The 19,589-nt window shown below is 36.6% G+C and overlaps 1 protein-coding gene across 9 annotated transcripts in view; it reads left to right on the top strand.

Annotated features, from left to right (window-relative positions):
- P2RY6 (pyrimidinergic receptor P2Y6) overlaps positions 1 to 19,589 on the top strand; it is a 104,918-nt gene that overhangs the window by 49,812 nt on the left and 35,517 nt on the right. For 3 of the 9 annotated variants that reach the window (XM_051987167.1, XM_051987172.1, XM_051987165.1), the window contains exon 2: positions 18,858 to 18,936. The exons of 2 other annotated variants lie outside the window; for them this stretch is intronic. Coding sequence is in view for 1 of the 7 variants with exons in the window: in XM_051987165.1 (XP_051843125.1) it covers positions 18,858 to 18,936 (79 nt within the window). In the remaining 6 variants the exon portion in view is untranslated. Of the gene's footprint in view, positions 1 to 1,289; positions 1,524 to 1,544; positions 4,903 to 18,857; positions 18,937 to 19,589 lie in introns of those variants that run through there. 4 more of the 9 variants (XM_051987166.1, XM_051987168.1, XM_051987170.1 and 1 more) reach the window with 4 other exon arrangements.

Raw genomic sequence — 19,589 nt, 5'->3', positions numbered from 1 at the left:
AAGGTTGCAGGGAGATGGAAGGAATGAGGACCGAGAAAAGGATTTTCCAGTTAAGAGAGTAATAAGAGCACTTCAGAAGTAACTTTGGAGAGAGCAGGTGAATGATGAGGTCGGAAACCAGACTGTTGAGAGTTAAGAGACTGAAAGGAAAGGAGGTGGAGGCACCTGTTGTAGTTGGTCTCCCAGAGGAGTTTATCAACAAAAGGCAGGAGAGATGAGATGATAATTAGAAGGGATGGGGGAGAGGAGGGTGTTTTGAGGATGAAGAAAACATGAGCATGTTTGTGGGTCATAGAGAAGTAACGATAAACAAGGGAAGACTGAAGATCAATGGGAGATTGGGAATGACAAAGGGGATGATCTGCTAGAGAAGACAGGAATAGACAGGCGTCACTTATGCAGGAAGATGGACTTAACTTGACAAGGAGAAAAGTCACTTCTTCATGTGAGATGGGGTAAAGGCCTTAGAATATAGAACGTCCAAATTGAAAGGGACCTGAGAACTCAAGATTTCAGAGTTGAAAGGGACTTTAGAACATAGAATATTATAACTCAGAGAGACCTAAGAACACAGAATGTCAGGACCTTAAAATGTGGAATATAATATGGTCATCAATTAGTCGCTCAATTTACAAATACTGATTAAAGCTCTCAAAGCTGGAAAGAACTTTAGTGCAAAGAATTTAGATTGTCAAGCCCATAAAATACCGTCTAGACTTTATTTTTGTCCAGAACAAAAGAGGACAAAACTTCCCCCAAACCATACCCCCTCTTCTAAGTAGAAGCTCCCTCTACCAGTACTAATGGGAATCTGCTCTGCAACTTAGAGCCTTGGAGAGTAATCCAAGAGAGTAGTAAGGACTTAGATGAATTTTCTAGTGATTTTCAGAGCCAATATGTCTGAGAAGGGATTTGAACCTTGTCTTCAAGTCTAGTTTTTTGTCAGATATGCCAGACTGCCTCTCACTTCATTTTATAGAGTGGATAATTGAAGACAATAGAAGGAAAGGTCTCACAGTATGAGGTCTCAAGGTCACAATAAATTAGGGTCACAACCACAACTGGACCACCTTTCATTCTGAGCAGCTTTCTATCTGCTCTATTGGGCCTAAATGAATATAGAATTATTCAAGGAGAAGAAATAGTTTTGAAGAGTTTAAATTCACTATTCACATGTGGAAGGGAAGGGGGCAGGGACCCAGCCTTGGTGGGAATGTCCCTGCATGGTCTGTATAAATCTGCCTCTGGTCAGTTGACAGAGAGGACTTTGAACTGCATGGTAAGCAGGGCTCATTGGTTCCTTTCCAGACTTTCTTAAGGACAGTGTGGTCCAAGGTCAGTTGCAGCTGCCTAGAGGAGACTGAGGAAAGAGATGAGCCTTAGGGGATCGCAAGATGGTACAGGTACCCTAGAAAGAAGATCAAGTGCAGGACTCCTGAAACCAGAACGGGGAGGCTTTCTGGGAAGACAGCTCTGAATTTCCCACTCATAGAGCCCACGGGCAAGCAAATAACTCAAAAAAGGTGAGCAGGGGGAAAGAGAGTAGTTTGTGAACTATTGTCATGACAAGAATAAGGCAATGGCATTTAAATCCCTCCACAATCTGTGCCTAGATTACTTTTCCAAGATTATTTCCTACTATTCTCCTTTGCTAACTTCTCCACTCTAATTAAATTGGTCTGCTAGCTGTATCATAGCATTCAATCTTCTGTCTGTTTTTTGTTGTTCCGTTTTTGGGGGTTTTTTGGTTTGTTTTTTTTTTTTAAGATTTCATGACCCCATTTGGGGTTTTCTTGGCAGATCCTGGAGTGGTAAGCCATGTCCTTCTCCAGCTCATTTTCAAATTAGGAAACTGAGGCAAACAGAGTTTGTCCAGTCACACAACTACTGTCAAGCCAGATTTGAACTTAGAAAGAAGTCTTCATGATTCTAAACTTAATCCTCTATACATTGTGTCAACTAACCAGACTTTCTTTCTCTACTTGTGTCTTTACCCTGACTGTTCTCAGGGGTTCTGAGATGGTTGCCCTCTTCCTCACAAATCATTTTGTATCTTTGTATCCAAACCCTCATATATCCTTGTAAAATATAATCTCTCTGAAGGCAGGGACTTTTTTGATTTTTATTCATTATCACCTCAGGATATGGTACAGTGCCCTGCACTGAAGTAGGTTGGTTTCAGCCTGGCTTCCAAGGAAAAAGGAAGGAAGTAGGATGACTTATTCATCTTTCTCAGCCAGAAGAATTAGCAGGAATTAAGCTGTATTGAAGAAGTGAGGAAGGGGGATGGTTTGTGAAGTAATGTATTTACTGTAATTCCCTTAGGATAAATAAGGAAGGGGTATAGTTTATGCCACAGAAATAAGAAAGATTATTCATGTTACAGATATAATAAGAGTGGTGGTTGAATAAATAAGGAAATAGAATGGTTTGTGGTCAAATCAGCATTTATTAAGCTTTGCCTGGCACTGTGCTAAATGCTGGGCATGCAAATGGAAGCAGAAATAAAGAATTTGTCTCCAAGGAGTTTATAACCTAATAAAGGAAGACAAGCCATGTTGGGAGCTGAAAGGGAGTACAAAGTTGGAGATAGTTATAGGGAGAGGCAGAGATAAAGATATCCAGAGAGTGGGCATTTAAAACAAATCCAGGAAAGTCAGGAATAAAGAAATTCCTCTGAATGGAGTAAAATTGTATTGAAGAAATAAAAATAAAAAGAAAGAAATTAAAAAGAAAGGCATTTTTAACAGAAATAAGTGAAAAGATTATTGAATAAATAAGGAAGGGGAAATCCTTGTGTTACAGAAATAAGAAAGCAAGATTATGTTAAATAAATAAGGTAAGCAGACAATTTCTTGGTGGTTCCCTTTAGAAAAATAAGAAGGGGGGATGGTTTGTGTTGGAAAAATATGTAACGGGAATTATTTGTATTGTAGAAATAAGAAATAGGGATAGTTTGATTTGCAGAAATGAGGAGGCAAGATTGAATGACAAGGGGAATAGTTTGTAGTTTTAAATAAAGAAGTAAGATTGTTAAAGAAATAAGGAAGGAAGATGGTTTCATTTTAAAATAAGGAAGTGAGATTAAGTAAAAGAAATAAATAAAAAGGGATGGATTCTCTTTGGAGAAATAATTGGGGAGATGATTTCTGTGATACTTCCATCACAGAAAGTAGAATGGCTTATACATTTATTCATATAGAATAGTAGGGCTCAGGAATGGTTTGTGGGACAGAAATAAGAAAGTGGAATGGTTTTCCATCATTTCCTTTGAAGAAATAAGTGATAATGTGCTTATTTGGGAAGCCTGCTAAGAAGTCATGAGATATTTATGCCTCTCCCAAAAATGAAATGGAATACTCTCTTGGCCTCTTCCCTCTTACAGTTAAAGAACAGATTCCCATCCCATAAATTTCCCATGGATATAAATCTCCTGTGTCCAGCGCAAGTTTTTCTAGATGCAGAGATAAATAGCTATAGGGTAAATGTATGGGCAGATGAACCAAAGTGTTGATAAACTAGTGTTGGATATACATCTAGGGCATCTAGAAGATAGAGAGCCACAAAGTCCCCCCAAAGTAGAGTCCATCTAGGAAGAGTTCATAGAGAAAAAGGCATTCAAGAAAGGTTTTAAATAATGGAAGATAGATATCTAGGTAGAAAACTTGGGTTCTCAGTCATGTCTGCCTCTTGCAAACTTCCTGATCTTCTGTAGAACTTCTGGACCCTGTCAGGATCATCCAGGAAAGTTTTCTTTACATCAATTAGCAGGTATTAAAAATCCAACAAGTTTTTTAAAATACCCAATACGTGCAAGATCATATGTTAGGCCTTGGGACACATGATCTCTGCCTTCTAGAGTTGAGGCGAGGCAGAAATTTAGAGGGAGAAGAAATAGTAAGCAAGCCGGACATGGAGTCTGTACACTCTAGTTCAGACACAGATAGCTGCACGTTGTGACTCTTTATTTCCTTCCTTTGTACAAGAAAAAGGGAATCCAGCTGCTGCTGAATTCACAGGATTATAGAGAAAATAGCACTTGAGAGATCTGAGTTGGCTTCCCAGCTATACCATGTACTAGCTGAGTTTTGACAAATCATCCTTTTTTTCCCCAAGTCTCAGTTTCCCCATCTGTGAAATGGAAATCATAGTGTCTTTCCCCACACCTTAGGTAGTGTGTGATATAGTAGATAGAGGGTCAGCTTTGAAGCCTGTAAGAGCTGGGTTCAAACTTTGCTTTTAGCTAACCTCCCACCTCCCCAGACTATGAGTTGAAGATGAATTATTAAATTGTGTTGGTGGAGGAAGTTTCCACACGGGAACTTCCCTTACCAGGGAAATCTCAGGTCTAGGGGAAAAAAATCTCTCTCTCATTGCTGTGAAAAGGATGTTTATAAAACATGAAAACAAAATAAATTATAACAATGAGAGCTACTATCGTTATGTGACATAATGGATGAGGATGTGCTTTTTAAACTGTAAACTGTAGCTTATAAATAACTAAAGCGCCTCCTCCCTGCTGTTATTATAACTTATGCAGATATTTATAATAACCTACAATCACTGCTAACGGTAAAAGAAGAATCATTTCCCTACAAACAGATGATTAAGCGCCAAGAAGTGTGGGGTAGAGATTATTATTAGCTAGAAGGTTTCCTTTCTCGCTCTCTCTGACTAAAGGAAGCTGCAAATCAGGAGGAGGGAGTACTCTCGCTGCAAGGTGGCCTGGGCTGTGTCCAGTTAGGTTCTGTATGTGGCTGAGAATCCTAGGTCAGCTTTGGCTTTGAATTAAACAACGGTGGTGAGTCTAGGTGGAGCCAAAGAGCACAGAGCTCTGGACCAGGAGACTTACTTTCATGAGTTCAAATCCAGCTTCAGACACTTCCTAGCTGTGTGAACAAGGTAAGTCACTTCCCCTCTGTCTCACTCGGTTTTCTCATCTGCAAAATGAGGATAATTATAGCACCTAATTGTTGTGAGAATTAAATGAGATAATATGTGTAAAGCTTTTTGCAAAGGTTAGAATACTTCAATCAAGCAAATAAATTTCCACCTTGGTACTATCAAAAAAAAAAAAAACTTATAATACTATATAAAGATTAGGGGCTATCTCTATAGCAGCTGGGGCATCGTAGATAGAGTTTTAGACCTAGCATCAGGGAGACCTGAGTTCAAATCCAGCCTTAGACATTTTCTAGCTGAGTGACTCTTGGGAAATCATTCAACTTCTATCAACCTCAGTTTTTTCAACTAGAAAATGGTAATAAGAACAGCTATATTTTCAGAGTTGTTGTGAGACAATATGTGTAAAATGTGCTTAACGAAGTGTTTCTGTCTTGCTCTCTCAATAAATGAATATATACACACATATATGTTTATATAGGTATATGTATGGGATGTTCAGGAAGGACTAGTACCTCTGGTGTGATGACTTGCTAAGTCTTTTTCAGGGCTGAATATCCACTTTTGGTGTACGCCTTCACTGAACCCTCACCTGTGGATTCAAAATGCTGTAGCACATATAGTAAACCATCTTGGCAGATAGGCTAAACCAAGTTGAAGGTAACTGACAGTCATCAAAACCATTTGGTACTGGCTAAGAAATAGAACAGTGTTATCAGTGGAATAGATTAGCTACATATGACACAATAAGCAAGACCTATAGCAATCTAGTATTTGATAACCTTCAAACTCCAGCTTCTGGAATAAGAATTCACTATTTGACAAAAATTGCTAGGAAAACTGAAAAATACTGTCAAAAATTTGACCTAGACCTACATCTCACACCCCATATCAAAATAAGGTCAAAATGAATACATGGTTTGCACATAAAAAATGATACCACAAAGTAGGAGAACAAGGGATAATTTACCTATCAGATCTTTGGAGAAGGGAGGAATCTATACCCAAAGAAGGATTAGAAAGGCAGCTGGGTGGTGCAGTGGATGGAGCACCAGCCCTGAAGGCAGGAGGACTTGAGGAAGCCTCAGACACTTAACATTTCCTAGCTATGTGACCCTGGGCAAGTCACTTAACACCAAATGCCTCAGCAAAATAAATAAATATTTTTTTTAAAAAAAGAAGAATTAGAAAACATTATGAAAGACAAAATGGACAATTTGGATTATATTAAATTTTAAAAGTTTTCCACAAATTAAACCAACAGAAACAAGATTGAAAGGGAAGTACAAAGCTGGGAAAAAATCCTTACAGCCAGTGTTTCTGATAAAAGTCTCATTTCTAAAATATTTTAAAAACTGTGTCAAATTTACAAGAATACAAGTCATTTCCTAAATGAAAAATGGTCAAAGAATATGAACAGACAATTTTTAGATGAATAAATTAAAGCCATCTATAATTATATTTAAAAATGTTCTAATTCACTATTGATTAGAGAAATGCAAATTAATACAACTCTGAAGTACCACCACACATCTCTAAGACAGACTAAGATGATAGGAAAGGATAATGATAAATGTTGGAGGGGATATGGGAAAAACTGGGACACTAATGCATTGTTGGTGGAGTTGTGAAATGATCCAACCTTTCTGGAAAGCAATCTGGAGCTCTGTCCAAAGGACTATCAAACAGTACATACACTTTGATCCACAGTGCCATTACTGCGTCTATTCCAAGGAAATCATAAAGGAGGGAAAAGAAATCACATGTGAAAAATGTTTATAGCAGCTCTTTTTGTGGTAGCAAAAATTGGAAAAGGATTGCTTGGGTACATCAATTGGGGAATGACTGAACAAGTTGTGGTATATGAAGGTAATGGAATATTATTGTTCTACAAAAAGTGATGAACAAACTAATTATAGAAAGGCCTGGAAAGATTTACATGAATTGATACAATACATTCTACATAATAGCAGCAAGAATGTGTGATGATCAGCTATGAAAGGCTTGGTTCTTCTCAGTAGTTCAGAGATCTAAAGCAATCCCAATAGACGATGGATAAAAAAAATGACATTTGCAACCAGAAAAAGGACTAAAAGACTGCATGTAAATCAAGACTTCTCTGTCTGTCTGTCTCTCTCTCTCTTTCTCTCTCTTTCTCTTCCTTTCTCTCTCTCTCTCTCTTCCTTTCTCTCTCTCTCTCCCTCTCTCTCTCTCTCTCTCTCTCTCTCTCTCTCTCTCTCTCTCTCTCACACACACACACACACACACACACACATCTTCCTATCTTCAAAACCACAAGGAGATTTTAGAAATAGAATGTCAGAATTGGAAGGGACCTTAGATAAGAGAACATAGCATGTCAGAGCTTTGACCCTGTAAGAGTGATATTTAAGAATCTATGATGTTAGTGCTGTAGGTAATTCTGCTAGAGCTACAAATCTTTGCTCTCTACAACTTAGTAGCTGGCAACAGAGAGTTGCTGTACCCCAAAAAATTCATTGCATTTTGATCAGCCTGGTGTTGAAATTCTCTGACTTAACTAGGCTGTTCATTAGCCATCCCCATTCAGGCCTCCATCACCTCTTCCGGTCTACTGCAACAGCCTTCTCACTGATATTCCTAAATCCAGTTCCCACACTCCAGTTCATCCTCCACTCAGCTGCAAAAATGATTTTTCTTAAGCACAGGTCTGATTATGTCATTTCTCTGCTCAATGCCTTCTTGTAGCTCCCTATTACCTCTAGAATCAAAAATAAAACTCCTCTGCTTGACATTTACAGCTTTTTATAACCTGGTTCCCCGATCTGGACATCTAGGTAGTACAGTGGGTGGAGTATCAGGCCTAGAGTCAGGAATACTCATTTTCCTGAATCCAAATCCAGCATTAGACTCTTAGTAGCTGTGTGACTCTGGGCAAATCACTTAATCCTATTTGCCTCAGTTTCATCATCTGTAAAATGAGCTGGGGAAGGAAATGACGAACCACTTCAGTATCTTTGCCAAGAAAACCCCCAAACAGGGTCATGAAGAATCTGAAACTGCTGAACAACAACAACAACATCCTTCCCATCTGTCCAGCCTTATTGCACTTTATTCCCCTTCACAAACTGGTTACACTGGCTTATTTGAAGTTCCTGGTCTTAACATTGGCCAAACCATTTACTCGGAATACTTTGCCCCTTCATTTCCACCTATTTGTTTACTTGGCTTTTGAAAAGTTAGTTCAAATTGTCTCTTCTGCAGAAAGTCTTTCCGTTTTACCACCTGCTAATTCCTTCCCCTTCAAATTATCTTGAAATATTGTATGTATGTATTTATACATACACACACTTACATATATATACATATACAATTACACATACACACATCACTGTTTCTACTAGATAAATAGATGATAGATAGATGGATATGGATAAATAAAGGTGTGTGTAAACAGAGATAGAGAAAGATATATATCTATAGATAGATAGATATAGATATCGATATCTTGTACATGCCTGGTTATTTTCATTTGGTTACCTGAATTAGAATGTATGCTTCTTGACAGCAGGTACTGGGAGTTTAGGTTTTTGTTGTTGTTGGATTAGGATATTTATCTCTAGTGCTTAGCACAGTGCCTGATATGTAATAAAGGTTTAATAAATGTTTATTTAGTTACTGCCTGACTAACTAACTGGCTGGATGACCATTCAGCTTTTCCTGAATAGTAGAACTTGTAAGAATTTACACTCAGCTGACACGGTCTTGGAAAGTCCAGGATCATCTCATGAAAAGGCTTTAAAGGAGGATGTTAGTGGATATAATAAAAATAGAGGAAGAGAACAAGCATTTGGTACCAGGTACTGTGCTAAAACTTTACAATTATTGCCTCATTTAGTCCTCACAATTACCCTGGGAGATAGATGCAATTACTATCACCATTTTACAGATGAAGAAATTGAGGCAAACTGAGATTAATAGCTTGTAATTTCATATTTTAAGGTATTGTTGCCTTAAGGTTACAAAGTGTTTTCTTTACACTGTTCCTTTGGGAAAAGATGGGGCAAGGACCTCCTCATTTTACTCATTTTGCTTATTTTACAGAAAAAGAAACTGAGGTCCTGAGAAGTTATGGGGTACAGCTAATAAAGGCCAGAAGGGGATGGAAATCCAATTCTCTTCTGAGTCCAAATTCATTTATCTTACCACAGCAGAGTGGAAAAGAACTATAGAGGCAATGTACACAAAGCTTCTCATGTCATCGAGAACAAGGAAACTGAGACACAGAGAGGTTAAGCTAGTAATTGCTAGAACTCCACCCTAAACTCAGATTTTCTAACTCCATGTCTGTAGATAAATAGTGTCATGGACAGAGTGAGGGATTTAGAGTCAGGAGATCTGAGTTCAGTTCTTCTTGCAGACACTTAGCTCTATGACTCATCGCTAAGCAAGGTGCCTGCATGCAGTAAATGCTCAATAAAGAAGAGTTGACCTTGTGCAAGCCATGTACCCTCTCTCAGTCTTTGTTTATTCACCTGTAAAATAAGAGCAATAATAAAAACATCTACTATATAGGATTGTTTGTCTTGGGGTCAATTGAGATAATGCATAAAGAGGAGGAGGAAGCTTTCCTTCCAGTATTTAGTTATAGATTAAGATATCACTTGCACAGAGGGAATACTTGAAGCCATTTGAATGAATGAGAAAATGGAAAAAGATTATAAAAAAAAGGACACAAATATAGCTTGTAGGGACTCACATTTAGGAGGATTACCCCGAGACTGAGAAGGAGCTGTCAAGAGAAATAGGAGGAGAACTAGGAAAGAGTACTATCATAATAGCCAAAGGAGGAGAGGATATACAGAAGGATTGTGTGAACTGCTGCCAAGATCAAGGAAAACGAGCAGAAAAGATCTTGGATCAATCCCAGTAACTGGTCATTCTTCCCATTGACTCCAGGCAATTAGGTCTTTGTGGCCTTTGAGATGGCAGTTTCAGTAAAGCAGTATAAATGGAAGCCAGATTACAAATAAACCGGTAGTGTAAAAATGGAGATAGAAATGAAAAATTTCTTTCTGGAAGTTTGTAGTGAAAAGAAAGAGAATGAAGAAGGAAGGAAACAAGCATCTAATAAGTGCCTACTATATGCCAAACATTGTGCTAAGCACTTTGCAAAAATTATTTCATTTTATTCTCTTAACAACTCTGGAAGGTAGGTGCTATAACTATCGACATTTTACAGTTGAGGAAACTAGGGCAGACAGAGATGGATTCCCCTGGATTACACAGTTTACAAGTGTCTGGGGTTAGATTTGAATTTAGGTCTTCCTAACCCAAGATTCAGCACTCTATCCATTACTATCTGCCTGTCTGAGAGGCAGAGCTCTATAGATCAAGATCAAATAGGTTCAATAGAAGATATTTTTATTTCTCATCATTTATATCCTCCATTTGGCTAGGTAGTCCGAAGTATATGCCCATTACATATTCATTTCCTTTCTGTCTTCCCATTATTTTCACCCAAATGTTCTTTACAATGCTTCCCTAATTTTTACCCAGATATTACTGACAGAAACTTGGTAGCTTTCTGCTGTCTATTCCATAATGGGCTAGGCATTGATTTTGGAATCAGGAAACCTAAACTAAAATCATAGTTTTATGCTTATTGGCAAGTGACTTGTCCTCTCTAAGCCTTAGTTTCTTGAGCCAGAATATATATATGGTAATACTTCTAGTACTTTCCTCAAAAGGTGATTGTGAGTAAAGCCCTTGGTAAACTCTAAATTCTTAGTAAATTTTTATTAGTAGTAGTTATCATTATGACAGTTAATAATTTCATTCTCATCTTTTTTTGATAGAATTCATTACAGAAATATTCCAGGGACAATTTGCTACTTCAGTATTTATTCTTTTATATTTAATGTTCTCTGCATAATTGCTTGAGGTGGACAAAATAACTGATTTGAGTAATTCAGTGAGGATATTGAGATGTCAACTCATCTTCTGCAGGCTTACTGAAAGCATCTGAACCAGCTATGTACTTCATCCTGTTCCCATATGATTTTAATTTCATCAACTAGGTCTTCACATTATGAAAGCTTTTCATTTGACTTAGCTTAGAATTTGTGAATATTTGAGATGTGATATCTATAAGAAATGCTGTTCTTAATTTTTTATAAATTATTCTAATATTCAGGAATTTGTGGCCAATATAATTCTATGGTAATGGTCTGGTTCCAGTACAGTTTATTGGTTGAGTTATTCAGATTTTATGGTTGTATCATAGCATAGAGATTTGTCATCTGTTTGTTAAAGATAGCAAGATTCTGATATATAATCTTAGTCCCAGATCATATCTTGTTTCTGGTTGATATCAAATTTTTTATTATTATATTATATTATATATATATATATTTAGACCAAAATGATGTATTGCACGGTCATTACCATTTTCTTCTGTAAATTGAATAGGTCAGTAAGTCCAGTCTCCTTAAGGATAATCTTTTGATAATTTCTATTGGCAATAACCTGTTCTTGAATTCTCAACCTAAACTCTTCTATTTCTATATTTTAAACAAATGGTTTATTGTTCAATGTTTCTTTGTCACTATATTATTAGTGACACTTATTTGGATGTTATTCATCAAGGGCCTTTTAACTACATCCTTGGATCCCTATATTTAATTAAAAGTAGTCTCTATCTAAAAGTAAAACACTTTTAGTTACATTTCATATATATATATTGCCTACCTTCATTGTTTTTCAGTGAAGTCATATCCACTTTCCTAAAAGTATTTTTGTAATTTTATGTCGTTTTCATATGCTCTGAAATGCCTGTCAATCTTCTTTCTCCTTTTTTAACAAGAACATATTCATCTTTCTTTAGCTTCCTTAGAGTAATGGAGCCTGGCTTTTATTAAGATATTAATATGGATTGGCTTTTGTTAGGGTACTTTCCAAATTCAGTATAGTTCATTTTTTTAGCTATGAAAGCATATATTTAGACTGGGACAGTGTTATGAAAGTATAAATTACTTTTAAAATGTTCTTTCCATTGAGTTTTGCTTGCAGGATACCAATAATTCTCTTCACTTGTATATCATGAATAAGTCATAAGTCCAGAAATAAGTGAAAGGCTTTTCAGTGATCCCTAAAGACAGCGTAAACATTATAACTCATTCTGTCAGCTTGTGCAATAATTACTGGATTGGTAAGTCACACTTTACAATCCTAATAATTGGACACTATTGGACACATTCTTCTTGTTGTCTAGGAAGTGTTTATTACTCTTTTTTAGCAATGCAATCTGGGAGTGCTTTTAGAAAGTATTTAAACAAAATTGGCTCATAGTTTAGGAGTCTTTAGTATTCTGATTTTTTCATAGCAGATATATGATGACTTCTGTCAAAAAGGATGAGATCAGTTAATAAATTGATATGTTAATAATTCCTACAACTTTGTGAATCATTTGTACCAATAATTAGGGATTTTCTCTGACATAGACCCTTTCCAGTTTTGCAGAGAAGATACTGTTTCAGGAGAGTCCCTCCCTACTCCAGTCCTTGACCTAGCTGTTCTGTTTCCATTATATTAATGGTTCCCAAGAATTCTTGGCCACTATTGCCATTTTGCATTTTCAACTTTCATGGCGACTTGCATATGGATTGTATGAGACTTCTTATATAGACAACCAAAGATCTTCCATACATTTCTTCTTTGTTGGGAGGTAGGGGGTGTCAGGTCTCATTTTCTTCAAATTTCTTTTTCAAATTTCTATAATAGAATGTATGATTGCTGTTGAATCATTTTTTTTCTATTCTCTGTACTATTTTTCTGGTATTATTATTGCCTTAATTTTTTTTTAATTTTTTATTTAATAATTACATTATATTGACACTCGTTTCTGTTCCGATTTTTTTCCCCCTCCCTCCCTCCACCCCCTCCCCTAGATGGCAAGCAGTCCTTTATATGTTGGATATGTTGCAGTATATCCTAGATACAATATATGTTTGCAGAATCGAACAGTTCTCTTGTTGCGTAGGGAGAATTGGATTCAGAAGGTATAAATAATCCGGGAAGAAAAACAAAAATGCAGATAGTTTACATTCGTTTCCCAGTGTTCTTTCTTTGGGTGTAGCTGCTTTTGTCCGTCATTTATCAATTGAAACTCAGGTCTCTTTGTCAAAGAAATCCACTTTCATCAAAATATGTCCTCATACAATATCGTTGTCGAAGTATATAATGATCTCCTGGTTCTGCTCATTTCATTTAGCATCAGTTCATGTAAGTCTCGCCAGTCCTCTCTGTATTCATCCTGCTGGTCATTTCTTACAGAACAATAATATTCCATAACATTCATATACCACAATTTACCCAGCCATTCTCCAATTGATGGGCATCCATTCATTTTCCAGTTTCTAGCCACTACAAATAGGGCTGCTACAAACATTTTGGCACATACAGGTCCCTTTCCCTTCTTTAGTATTTCTTTGGGATATAAGCTATTGCCTTAATTTTTAAAATTTTGTTTCCATCTGTGGATTAATGAAAGCATGAATTGCTAATCTACTTTTGTTTTCCATATTCTGCTGAACATATGTTCTTTTTATTGCCTTTAGTTCGGTGATATGGTATTCATCATGCACTGATGGCTAGATATTGATGTAATCTTCTAACACCTTTCTCAGCTCACTTCAGAATTAGTGGCGTTTGCAACCTTAGGAAGATTCTTTCATATCTTCACCTGTCCTCATCAAAAAAAATTTTTTTGAGACTGAATCTACCTATCCTTCTAAGGCTGTAAGTGCAGTGGCTACTCATGGACCATTGGCCTGGAAACATTGACAGGTAATTAAGGGCAACAAAAAAGAAAACATGTCCAGTTAAATATGGAAAACCAAAGTAGATTAGCAGTTCGTCCTTCCATTAATCCACAACTGGAAGCAAAACTTAAAAGGTTAGGGCAATAATACAAGTTATGCAATACAAAGAATAAAAATGGTTCACCAGCAATCAAACCTTCCAGTATAATAATTTGAAAAAGAAATTTTAAAAGAGTGAGACTTGCTCCCCTCCTACCTTCCCAACAAAGAAGAGAGGTATGGAAAATTTCAATATTCACAATGTTGTAAGAATTATTAGCAAATCATTTGTACATCACCTTCACTGGCTTTTGCCACTGGCACTCTATGGTCCAGTAGTTAGAGTGTCGAGTCAAGAGTCAAGAAAAACTGAATTCAAATCCAACCCTAGACAATGACTAGTTGTATGAGCTTGAGCAAATCGTTTTTTTTTTTAATCTCTATTTCCTTAATTTTCCTCAACTGTGAAATGAGGATAGTAATAGCATCTGGAATCAGTTAGGTGGTGCAGTGGATAGAACACTAGCCTTCGAATCAGGAATATGCATCTTCATGAATTTTAATTTGACCTTAGACATTTACTGGCTGTGTGATTCTGGATAAGTTACTTAACTCTATCGGTCTCAGTTCTTCGTTTATAAAATTATCTGAAGAAGAAAATGGCAAACCACTTAAGTATCTTTGCCAAAACAAAACAAAACAGATGGGGTCACCACGAGTCAGACACAATTGAAATAATGCAATAGCAACAGGATTGTTATGAAGATCAAATGAGATAATATGTGTAAAAAGCACTTAGCTGAGTGCCTGGAGCATAGTAGGAACTACATAGATGCCTTTTCTCTCCCACTGCCTCTCCCCTTATGGGCTGGCTGTTGAGATGGGCTTTGAAGACACTGTCATCATTTATCATTTATATTTGACGTTTCATGGATTGTTGTACAGGTGGATAAAATAACTATCTTTTGGTAGATGGATTAAAGGTATAGTACGTAAGCTCAGTAAGAGCATTCTCATCACAACTCAGCAGCAGTCAGGACCACAAGAATGACACGCACCTCATCTGGTTCCCATATAATTTTGACAGCCTGATCTAAGACTCTATGTTTTGACAACCTTTCATTCCTCTTAGCTTGGAGGTTATGAGAAATCTGGTGATGGCATATAATGAAAATGTCATTCTCAAACTTTTATGGCTCAGACAATTGTGGGCAATGTGATGGGGACTGATCCCAGAACATTTGATCTGTTGAATTCTCTGGGTTATTTTGAGGTCTATATTAGTAGAATGTCTATTTGCCTTAGGCTATGAGAAAGAGCAACTTTTTGAGGACTAATCCTAGCCACCATCAATCAGTCAATGAGCATATATCAGACATTGTGTTAAGAATTGGGAATATAAATGCAAACAAAAAGACAAACCTTGTGTTCAAGGAACTTACATCCTAATAGGGAAGATAATGCATAAAAGGAAATTAAAAGGGAGGGAAATGTTTAGAGGCATGATAGAAAAATCCAGAGGAGTACAGGCTGGTGGAAAATTTTAAAAAAAAAAAAAACTACTCTGGACACCTTTCTTCCTGACAGCTTTGGAAGGAACCCTTCGTTCTCCAATTAGAGAGAGAGGGGACCCAAAGTCAGAAGATACATCCAAGGTATGAATTCCAGGAATCAAATGATCTTCCAGTATGAGGAGCTTTCTAGGGCATGATCCAGATGACTGATGTGGGTACCCTCATTAAATAGAAGCTCTGGAAGGATTGGAAGTCATGTCTTGCTAGATAGTCCATGGATACTAAATTTCTTTTTTTAAAATAATAACTTTTTATTTCCAAAATACATGCAAAAATTAGTTTTCAACATTTACCTTTGCAAAACCTTGTGTTCTAAATTTTTCTCTATCCCTTCTCCCACCCCTTCCCCTAGAGAGCAAATAATCCAATATACATTAAACATGATAATAAATTTCTGTATTCTACAATAATGTGTTGCAATTTTTTCCTGTTCCTTTATATCAATTAGGAAGTCTGGGTTCCTTAAGGATATCTGAAATTTCTAATCCCTTCATTTCTATAAACATCCACAATTGTTTGAATTTTATTTACCAACATATAATGGGTTGTTTATGCCATTTTTTTCCAAAGAGGACCTTTTTTCATGCTTCTCTCAGTCTTAGCTGTTGATTAGTGTTGTTATAATTATTATGATTGTCTCTTTTTCTGTCTTTTAAAATCATGTTCATACAGAAACATTCTTCAGATGAATTGCTTTCCTGCTATTTTTCTTTTATATTTAATATATTTGCAGAAGTAGTAAAGGGTAGTGAAGTAGTGTAAAATTCAAATGGAAAGGATTCCTGTGGGCTGTATGTTGATTTATTTTATTTTATAATAACTTTTTATTGACAGAATCCATGCCAGGGTAATTTTTTTACAACATTATCCCTTGCACTCGCTTCTGTTCCGATTTTTCTCCTCCCTCCCTCCACCCCCTTCCCTAGATCGCAAGCAGTCCTATATATGTTAAATATGTTGCAGTATATCCTAGATACAATATATGTTTGCAGAACCGAACAGTTCTCTTGTTGCACAGGGAGAATTGGATTCAGAAGATAAAAATAACCCGGGAAGAAAAACAAAAATGCAAATAGTTCATATTCATTTCCCAGTGTTCTTTCTTTGGATGTAGCTGCTTCTGTCCATCATTTATCCATTGAAACTCAGTTAGGTCTCTTTGTCAAAGAAATCCACTTCCATCAGAATACATCCTCATACAATATTGTTATTGAAGTATATAATGATCTCCTGGTTCTGCTCATTTCACTTAGCATCAGTTCATGTAAGTCTCTCCAACCCTCTCTGTATTCATCCTGCTGGTTATTTCTTACAGAACAATAATATTCCATAACATTCATATACCACAATTTACCCAGCCATTCTCCAATTGATGGGCATCCATTCAATTTCCAGTTTCTAGCCACTACAAATAGGGCTGCCACAAACATTTTGGCACATACAGGTCCCTTTCCCTTATTTAGTATCTCTTTGGGATATAAGCCCAATAGAAACACTGCTGGATCAAAGGGTATGCACAATTTGATAATTTTTTGGGCATAATTCCAGATTGCTCTCCAGAATGGTTGGATTCATTCACAACTCCACCAACAATGCATCAGTGTCCCAGTTTTCCCACATCCCCTCCAACATTCATCATTATTTTTTCCTGTCATCTTAGCCAATCTGACAGGTGTGTAGTGGTATCTCAGAGTTGTCTTAATTTGCATTTCTCTGATCAATAGTGATTTGGAACACTCTTTCATATGAGTGGTAATAGTTTCAATTTCATCCTCTGAAAATTGTCTGTTCATATCCTTTGACCATTTATCAATTGGAGAATGGCTTGATTTCTTATAAATTTGAGTCAGTTCTCTATATATTTTGGAAACGAGGCCTTTATCAGAACCTTTAACTGTGAAGATGTTTTCCCAGTTTGTTGCTTCCCTTTTAATCTTGTTTGCATTAGTTTTGTTAGGCTTTTTAATTTGATATAATCAAAATTTTCTATTTTGTGATCAGTAATGGTCTCTAGTTCATCTTTGGTCACAAATTTCTTTCTCCCTCCACAAGTCTGAGAGATAAACTATCCTATGTTCCTCTAATTTATTTATAATCTCGTTCTTTATGCCTAGATCATGGACCCATTTTGATCTTATCTTGGTATATGGTGTTAAGTGTGGTTCCATGCCTAATTTCTGCCATATTAATTTCCAGTTCTGTATGTTGATTTAAAAAACTAATTAACATCATCTATATTGTATTGTATTTTTTTTTAATTTTATTTTATTTAATAATAACTTTGTATTGACAGAATCCATGCCAGGATAATTTTTACACGACATTATCCCTTGCAATCACTTATGTTTCGTTTTTTCCCCTCCCTCCCTCCTCCCCCCCCAAGATGGCAAGCAGTCCTATATATGTTAAATATGTTGCAGTATAACCTAGATACAATACATATTTGCAGAACCGAACAGTTCTCCCGCTGCACAGGGAGAATTGGATTCAGAAGGTAAAAATAACTCGGGAAGAAAATCAAAAATGCAAATAGTTCACATTCATTTCCCAGTATTCCTTCTTTGGGTGTAGCTGTTTCTGTCCATCATTTCTCCAATGAAACTCAGTTAAGTCTCTTTGTCAGAGAAATCCACTTCCATCAGAATACATCCTCATACAATATCGTTGTCGAAGTGTATAATGATCTCCTGGTTCTGCTCATCTCACTTAGCATCAGTCCATGTAGGTCTCTCCAAGCCTCTCTGTATTCATCCTGCTGGTCATTCCTTACAGAGCAATAATATTCCATAACATTCATATACCATAATTTATCCAGCCATTCTCCAATTGATGGGCATCCATTCATTTTCCAGTTTCTAGCCACTACAAACAGGGCTGCTTGTATTGTATTTTTAAAATTAATTTTGTTAAACATTTCCCCATTACATTTTATTCTGGTTTTAGAGGCAGATGCTCACTAGAACCCACCTCTGGATTGTAATGGATAGAGAATTAGACTCAAAATCAGGAAAACTCAGGTTCAAATCTTGCCTTGGATACATAATGGTTGTGTGACTCTGAGCTAGTCACTTAACTTCTCAATATTCCAGGCAGCTTTCTAGTACTATACAATTCAGAGAAGATGTGGCTAGCATGGGTAGAAGTTGACTGCTCACCCAAAAGTTACTTAGTCTGATGAAATCATATGTCCAATACTTATCCCTATTTAATGTTCTGTAAACCATTACTCAGATGAGTTAAAAAAAAACACCTATTTTTTGGAGTTATATGTTAAGATATAAACTCATCATCTGAACACAACTTCAGTATGATTCTAGTGGAAGGCAATATGTTATTATTAATATTATTATTGATTTGTTTTGAAGAACGTATGGCCTTCCATTTCAGTCTTAAACTCTATCCCACTAGTTCTTGGTAATGCCTGCAGCACTGTCCTTACTCCAAGTATGAGTATCACTTCTGCCTTCTCTTTTCTGTCATTTGTCTTCTGGGAATTATTAAACATCACTTAAGCTTCTCCTTCTCTGTTTTTCTTCTTCAGAAATCATTCTTTCCATTTTGCTGTCATTGCCTTCTAAGTACCCAGTTTGGCCAGTTGATCTGGGACATCAAAAAGAGAGGTAAGTGATGTAGGAGGAATTTTAAAGGAGGAGGAGCCAGAACCTCTGATTTCAAATCTCTAGCTCTACCACTTACTGATTTTTCCTAAATTAATTGATTGTCTTCTCTGATTCTCAGCTTTCCCATCTATAAAATGGGAAATATTCTCACTACAATACGTTCTCTCAGGGAAATTAGGAGAAAATGCTTTTTTTAAAAAAAAACATTGTCAATCCCTTCAAAATGAAAAGCTATAACTGTTGATTGAGATAAGAGGAAAACATATTTTGTAAACCATAACGTGACCCCTCCTCACCTGAGGGATTTTTCTTATTATAGTTTACCAAGACAGTAATAATAACATCCAATTTCTGCTAATAGTGAAGGATCATTTCCCCACGGACAATAAATGAGTAAGTGTGTAGGGTAGAGAAAAGATTATTATTAGCAAGAACATTTCCTCTCTCATACACACTTCTTGACTGAAAGAGATTGCATCTTCTCTTTTCCCTGAGGCCCTTGGTCTAGCGGCTGCCTTTCCTGTAAGTAGTGCCTTTCCAGGCATGTCTGCTCAGGCTCTGGGGATGGGGAGATTAAGATCATGATGAGTCTTAGGAAGAAGTTTTAGCTTAGGGTCCCCAATGTCGTTCTAAGAAACTCCAAGCCAGCTTTG

The sequence above is a fragment of the Antechinus flavipes genome, chromosome 3, assembly GCF_016432865.1.
Source record: "Antechinus flavipes isolate AdamAnt ecotype Samford, QLD, Australia chromosome 3, AdamAnt_v2, whole genome shotgun sequence".
NCBI classification, from domain to species: Eukaryota; Metazoa; Chordata; class Mammalia; order Dasyuromorphia; family Dasyuridae; genus Antechinus; species Antechinus flavipes.
The sequence above is the reverse complement of the archived record's forward strand: the minus strand, read 5'-3'. Positions and strand labels throughout refer to the sequence as shown.